This window comes from Ziziphus jujuba, chromosome 3 (assembly GCF_031755915.1).
Source record: "Ziziphus jujuba cultivar Dongzao chromosome 3, ASM3175591v1".
Lineage (NCBI taxonomy): Eukaryota > Viridiplantae > Streptophyta > Magnoliopsida > Rosales > Rhamnaceae > Ziziphus > Ziziphus jujuba.
In genome coordinates this window covers 15,867,088-15,874,691 of record NC_083381.1, presented here as the reverse complement: position 1 = coordinate 15,874,691, position 7,604 = coordinate 15,867,088, and the positions used below count along the sequence as shown (strand labels likewise).

The 7,604-nt window shown below is 35.0% G+C and overlaps 1 protein-coding gene and 1 pseudogene across 1 annotated transcript; both read left to right on the top strand.

Moving 5' to 3' along the window:
• The first annotated feature begins 477 nt into the window (after nucleotides 1-477).
• LOC107422459 (elongation factor 1-alpha 1-like) lies at nucleotides 478-2,255 on the top strand (annotated as a pseudogene).
• A 3,886-nt stretch (nucleotides 2,256-6,141) lies between these two features.
• Nucleotides 6,142-6,882, top strand: LOC112492215 (uncharacterized). Its single transcript, XM_025075311.1, has 2 exons — nucleotides 6,142-6,412; nucleotides 6,563-6,882. The coding sequence occupies exons 1-2, from the start codon at nucleotides 6,142-6,144 to the stop codon at nucleotides 6,880-6,882; spliced, it is 591 nt and encodes a 196-aa protein (XP_024931079.1).
• Nucleotides 6,883-7,604: the final 722 nt, after the last annotated feature.

Below are 7,604 nucleotides of genomic sequence, written 5' to 3'. Positions count from 1 at the left end.
CTTGTTCGTTTCGGATTTGAGATTTTTCCCGTTTAGGACTTTGTGTTAATTATAAATTTGTTTATATGGGTCTTCTCCAATTTTATTACTATTATTATTATTGCTGGCTGCTAAGTTCCAACACTTTTAATTTCTGTTAATCAAGAATTTGGAGTTTTTATATTCCATTGCTTTGTATTTGGTGGTTCTGACTTTATTTTATTTTAATTTTTTTTTATGAATAATTTGATATTAGTTTCCTAAAGGATATTTTTAGATTAAAACTTTGTTTTTCAATTAAACCAATGTATTTTGCTATTCTAGGCGGAGATATGTTTGCGTTATAGTTTCTCTTTCCATTTGGGTCTTCTTTTAATTTATTTTATCTTGCATCTGTTTTTATTTGTATTATTATTTTGGGACTATTGGATTTCATGCATCCACAGTTTCATATTGATAATAGTGATAATCGGTAAGAAGAAGGTTCACATTAATATTATGATCATTGGCCATGCCAACTACGCAATATCGACCACAGCCGGTCATCTAATCTACAAGCTCGGAGGGGTTGACAAACATGTTATTGAGATGTGTTAGAAGGAAGCCGCTGAGATGAACAAGAGATCATTCAAGTATGCCTTGGTGCTTGACAAGCTCAGGGCTGAGCGTGAGCGTGGCATTAGCATTATTGTTATTTCCTTGTGGAAGTTTGAGACCTTCAAGTACTACTGCACTGTCATCGATGCCCCTGGACATCGTGACTTTATTAAGAACATGATCACTGGGAATTCACAGGTGATTGTGCTGTTCTGATTATTGATTCCACCAGTTGTTTATAATTAATAACATATTAGAACCCTTTTATAGGGAATGTGTGTTGGGCTCGTGCTGGAATTTATGTGCACATTTGATCTCTGAAACTAGAAGGGATTTGCCCTTTTTACTTTGGAAGATGTTTTGAGTTTTTCCCATCAAGAGAGGCTCCTATCTAGCTGCTATGTGATCTTGGGTTTGTTGTTTATATGATTTTTCTTATACTTATCTGTAATAATTTTTGTATATGAATTCTTATATTTATATGTAATTGAATTATGCATATATATGCACATATATAGGTTAAAAATATCTAGCTGTTTTCGAATATATTCCCTTGTTCATATTCATAAATGTAAATAAATTCTTTAATGGTCTTCTGATAATGTGAATAATGGATATTGATGTGGAAGTATCTTGCGGTTGTTAGATATTTCCTTCTCCAAAATTTGAGTCAATGCTCAAATGTTTCTTATACACCAAATATTCCCTTCTCCGGATTCATTTTTTATTTTCTTTTTTTTCCTTTTTTGGGTGAACAGGTTGTACTCATTTTGTTTGATATAGCAACGCTGTTGTCTTTTTCATATTGCTCCAATACTCTATGTGATACATGCTATTTAGTTGAGTTTGCTGGATGTGTATGCATGTATGTGTTTGTTTCTATTTTATGTTGCTTCTTACAGATGGATGCCACCATCCCCAAGTACTCCAAGAAGAGATATGATAAAATTGTGATGTCATTATCTTCCTACATGAAGAAGATTGGCTACAATCCTTTGAAGATCCATTTGATTCCCATATCTGGTTTTGAAGGTGACAACCTGATTAAGAAGTCTATCAATCTTAACTGGTACAACGGTCCAACTCTCCTTGAAGCACTCGACCAGAATAAGAAGCCTAAAAGACCCTTTGACAAGCCTCTACGTCTACCACTTCAGGCTGTTTACAAGATTGAGGGAATTGTTACTGTCCTAGCTGGTGGTGTAGAGACTGTGAAATTCTATTGAAATTCATGATGAGCCTCTCCTAGAGGCCTTGCCTGGTGCCAATTTTGGGTTCCATGTGATCAAGTAGGTCAATGTTGCAATGGATCTGAAACGTGGGTATGTTGCATCCAACTCAAAGGACCATCCTGCCAAGGAGGCTGCTAGCTTCACATCCCAGTCATTGTACTGAAACAGGATGATGTGATTTATAATGGATACACCTTTGTTCTTGATTGTCATACCTCTCGCTCTGCTGTCAAGTTTGATAAAATCCTGAACAAGATTGATGGGAGTTCTGGTATGGAGATCCAGATGGAGCCTTCGAATTTGAAGAATGGTGATGCCGGGATTGTGAAGATGGCTCCCACCAAGCCCATGGTTGTGGAGGCTTTCTCTGAGTACCCCCCATTGGGACAATTTGTTGCTCGAAATAGGCACCAGACTGTTGCTGTTGGTGTTCTCAAAAGTGTTTAGAAGAAGGAATATGAGTCTGGAGCTGACAAATTAGAGTCTGATGCAAAATCTAATGGAAAGCTTTTTCTATGGCTGTTCTTTTGATTGGCGGTGGTCCTCGTGGATGTAATGCAAATTAGCTGCATTGAACATGGATTATTACAGTTACGGACTTTGGTATTTAATATAATGAAATTTTGAAATGATATCATATGAAATTGACTAGAAATGATGGAAAAAAAAAAAAAAAAAGTTGCATTTTCATTATGTGTTTTTGAGTAGTTTTTTTTTTTTTTTTTTTAAATATATATATATATATATTTTAGGTCTGACTTTTATCTCTACATTATATACACAGGTGTATATGGTCCAAATTCTATATTATTTTGTTGAAAGTGTAAACATTTGATCCACCATATGTGCGATCTTTTTTAAGAAGAAAAAGGGAGGTCCCTTCGACAAATGAAAAAGGGTCTCATTTTTTATATGGTTTATCAGATCGAGTATAATGCAGTTGTTATTATTATTCTTGGTCATTTCGAAATGTTAGTTGGTTGAAACATTGGAATAAAATAATACTACTAAAATTTGCAGCTGAGTTTTCTTTAATACCCTGTTTAAAGTTTTTCTTTATTTATTTATACATTTGAACCATCAAAAAATGAATTCTTACAATTAAGGACTTAAAAAAAAATTCAACACACTTTTTTATGAAGATTTGAAATGAAATCACATAAAAATTTATTTATTAGAAAATAAAATGAGTTTATAATTTTCATTATGTGATTATGAGGGGTTTTTTTAAAATAAATAAATAAATTAGTACATACTCCCAAATTGTGTATCATTTTTGTTGAAATTTAAACTATAAACAGTAAGTAACACAACGAAAATGTACACAAAAGTTCTCAGATCATAAATGATATGATGATATATATATATATGTACACAAAGAGGCTAGCCTAAGGACCGACCGCATGGGTTATATGCGGACCAAACATGTGATGAAATTTTTTACCCTTTGATTTGCACTGCTGGCATCTACGGCCCAACTTCAAAGCAACTCTCACGTTAGAATGGCTGGCCAAATTTCCCCTCAGCCCTTCCCGCTCACATTCCCTCTCTCATCAGCTCGAAAGGACTTTGCTAAAATTCCCAATCGCACTAGCAACAACCAGCCAAAATTCCCAATCGCACCAGCAGCAACCAGCATTGCCATCCTTGCAAACCCACCAGATCACACCACCATTGCCACAGCATTACCATCTTGCAAACGCACTAGCTCGCACCACGATTGCCACCCTTCTCTGTACCCACTAGCTCATAATCTTCTACTCTGCATGTCCGTATTCTGGCTCTTTGTATTTGTGAGTGAGTGAGTTTATGTTTTGTAATTTTTTTTTCATTCTGTTTTTTATGTTGGTGATTTTATGTAGTCTTGCATAGTTGAAATTGTTAAATGTGGGATTGTGATTTGGGTTGAGAAATAACTTGAATGAAGGCCAATCTTCATGATGATTTTCGAAAATTTAGAAAATGATACTTTTCGCAGAAAAAGCATGAATGTATGCATGTTGTTTTTCTTTCCTAGTGTATAAATACCACTGTTCAGGCATACTGTTCATGCATACTGTTCATTGTGTAATAATCAATTCACTTAGTCTATCATAATACTAACACGAAAGAGATATTTACACCACTTGTTTTTGGAGTATACGAATGGCCAATCCATGCAAGCTATACAAGAGAAAATAAGTTTGTTATAACTGGAACACAAAATAATTCTATTTTGTAATTCCTATATCTACACACACACACACACACACACACACACACACATAAAGACATATGTATATATATGTCCTATTGTGTTCCCTTCCAAAACTGCTTAGTTTAGTCTTGAATAAGAACTTTGAATAATTATAATCTCCTTAATATGCATGAAACATAGAGTTAATAGATTAAATTGATATCATTGCTTTTTATTTTTATTCTTTTAATAGCCTTTGCATAGATTGGTTAACCTCTCATTGATTAAAGAGTTATATATCAATATTTTTTTTTTCCCTTTATCTAGCAAAGATGTAATTATTTCATTGTTTTGCAACTTATATTTTTCATTTTTATATGACTATTAACCTTTTTGAACCCCATGATTCAGATTTATTTATTTATTTATTTTTTCTGTTGATGCACGCATATTTGTTTCTTTCACTATAGAGTGTGCTGGATCAGCAACCATAATGCAAACTCGGCAGATTTTGGCTGAAGTGCCTTTATTTTTGCAACATTTTTCTCTTCTATTTAGAAACTAAACTTTCTTAAAATAAAAGATATTACCACCTCTCATGATGGTTTTGCTTTGCCGTCTACTAGGTTACAAATTGATCAATAGGAAGCTGGTTTGAGTATAGAATAGTTGGAAGCAAATTCAGATTGGAAACATAAGTGTAGAACAGTTGGAAGCAAATTCAAATTGTAGATGAGTTGAAGACATATCCTTACTGTCACATTCAAAATCAGTGGATGATGTTTACATTCCCCAAGTGGTCGAAAACTGCAAACCAAAGGTTGGACAAGAGTTTGAATCGATAGATGGGGCACATGAGTTCTACATTACATATGCAAAAAAGGCGGGGTTTAGTGTTCGTAGCAGTTTGACTAAGAGATGTAAAGGTGCGAATGAAGTTGTCAAGAAAGAATTTGTGTGTTTTAAGGAAGAGTATCTTCTATAAAGGACGGTGAGAGAAAAAGGTGTTGGGGGATGACAAGAGAAAATTGTAAAGCTAAACTTGCCGTGGTTAGGTCAAAAACGGGGAAATTTGTCATCACTGTATTTGTTGAAGAACATAGTCATCCATTATCAACCCCTTGAAGAGTGCATTTATTGAGGTCACATCGTAGTGTGTTTGAAGCCAAGAAGTCACTAACCTTGTAGTTTTCAGCAGCAAATGTGCCAACTCATCAACAAATAAGCATTCTTGAATTTGAAGCTGGAGATATAGAGAATATTGGGTGTACAAAGAAGGATATATATAACCATGAAGCTAAGGTGCGGAATGAATTAGGAGGACAAGATGTAGAACTTTTAAAGGAATTTTTCCTAACCGAGTAAGAAAAGGATCCATGCTTCTTTTTTAAAATAGATGTAGATGATGATGGTAAATTGAAGTGTTGTTTTTGGGCTGATTCGGTGCCTAGAAGAGCTTATGGATGTTTTGGTGATGTAGTTGTATTTGATACAACTTACAACACTAATCAATATGGTATGATATTTGCACCCTTGGTGGGGGTGAACAGTCATGGTCAAACGGTGCTTTTTGCATGTGCCTTTTTCAGTGATGAAAAACCGGAATCATTTGTTTGGTTATTTAAGCTATTAAAGGATAGCATGCCGACGAACAACCTAAAAATGATCATTACCGATCAAGATCCTGCAATGACAAAGGCTATAGTTCAGAGCTTATCGAATACATTTCATAGGTATTGTAGTTGGCACATACTTGAGAAGTTCTCTACGTATTTAAATGCAATCATCTATAGAGATTTTTATGAGGACTTCCAACAATGCATTTGGAAATCAGAATGCCCTGAAGAGTTTGAAAGAAAATGGGTGACTACCATCGAGAAGGCAAGCCTAGATAACAATGATTGGTTAAAATTAATATTTGAGCTACGTTCAAGATGGGTGCCTGCATATGTTAACCATATATTCTCAGCTGGAATGTCAACTAGCCAACGTGCGGAAAGCTCCCATGCATTTTTCAAGAAATATGTTTCGAAGAGAAAGTTATTGATGGATTTCATACTTCAATTTAATAGGGCGCTTGCACATCGATGTCACGAAGAGTTAGGGTCTGATCACGTTGATATTAATGAGAAGATTGTTTTGAAATTTCCATTGGAAATGGAAAAGCAAATAGCTGAGATTTACACACGCAAGATTTTTCTTAAGTTTCAAGATGAGTTGTGGCATAGCTTAGTAATAATGCCACAATTTGTTCGTGAAATTGCTACACACAAAATGTATGTGGTCGAGAGTAGTCCAAAAGAAGGTGTTCGTAGAGTGCGGGAAATTGCTTATGATAAAGAATTCGACTTTGCATCTTGTACATGTAAGAAGTTTGAGAGTGAAGGACTTCCTTGTAGACATATCTTGGCATTCTTGAGACTGTTTGGTAACATTCCTTTGCTAAATCAATATATAATGAAAAGGTGGACTAGAGGTGCGAAATGTTAAATAATAGCCGATAAGCAAGGTGTTAAGATAGGTGGACAGCGTAGTTCAATGTTAACTTGGCAAGCTAAACTATTCTAACTTGCTTCAGAAGTCATTGATAAAGTCATAATATATGAAGAGGCAAGTGTAATTGTGAATGATGGTCTTCAAAGTTTGCTAGGAAAGATTGAATCTATAGTTAGCAACACGAAAAGTGGAGGCATTTCTGAAAAAGGTAGCACTGCTCATGACTATGAAGCTTTGAAAGACCCATCTGCTTTGAGGGCAAAAGGATGCGGACAAAGATTAAGAAGGGGAAAGGAGAAGGCAACAAATGTCGCAAAGTATAAAGGTCGACATTGCAATGGATGTGGAAAAATTGGGCAATCGCACGACAAAAGAAACTGTCCACTCCTTAACAATCCGTAAGAAATATACGTTTACTATTTATTATTCTTATGCAATTTGTATGATCATACTTTGTACAAACCACGCTACTCATCTATATAGGTCATCACAAAACAAGGAAAGTCCTCAACACGCCTCGGAATATGATTCTGAAGCTGATAGTTTGTCTTCCATAGGCATGAAACTAAGTGGTATCGTATGGTCTTTGATATTTTATTGAACTAACATGCTGGTAATCTAAGGACTTGCTGGACTTTGGCAGGTCTGCATGAGAAAACGAAAGGATGACCTATCTTGCAACAGATTTGGGAGAAGAAGTTGTTTTTTTATTTTGGTGTGCTTGTCTGGGATTTTCTATCTTATAGCAAGCACTATCAGCTGACTATGTAAAATAGAGATGTGTTTGATTATTGGATTGAATGTATACTGGTTTTGCCGTACATTCACATGCTACTCTTTATATGTGGAACGTTTAATTTCTGTACATCATGATAAATGAAGAGAAGAGCAGCCATTTTTGCAACAGATTATGTTCTTCCACATACCACTGCCATTTTGCTCTACTTCCATAGTCTAATCTGTCATGTTATTGATTTACTTCTAAAATGCAATATTGTACTTCACCACCTTAGTTTATTTGTTAGAAGACTTATTGGCCTGTTTATTTCATCTTTCTCATGTTTTTTCTATGCCTGTTTATTGGACTTATGCTTATTAGGAATTTTCTGGCCTCTACTTAGGTG

What these genes read in the sequence shown, in the direction of transcription:
- LOC112492215 (XM_025075311.1), top strand. Translation starts at nt 6,142, where the DNA reads ATGGAAAAGCAAATAGCTGAGATTTACACACGCAAGATTTTTCTTAAG. An exon ending in GGCATTCTTGAGACTGTTTG is followed by an intron (nt 6,413 to 6,562) that starts GTAACATTCCTT and finishes AACTTGCTTCAG; the next exon opens with AAGTCATTGATAAAGTCATA.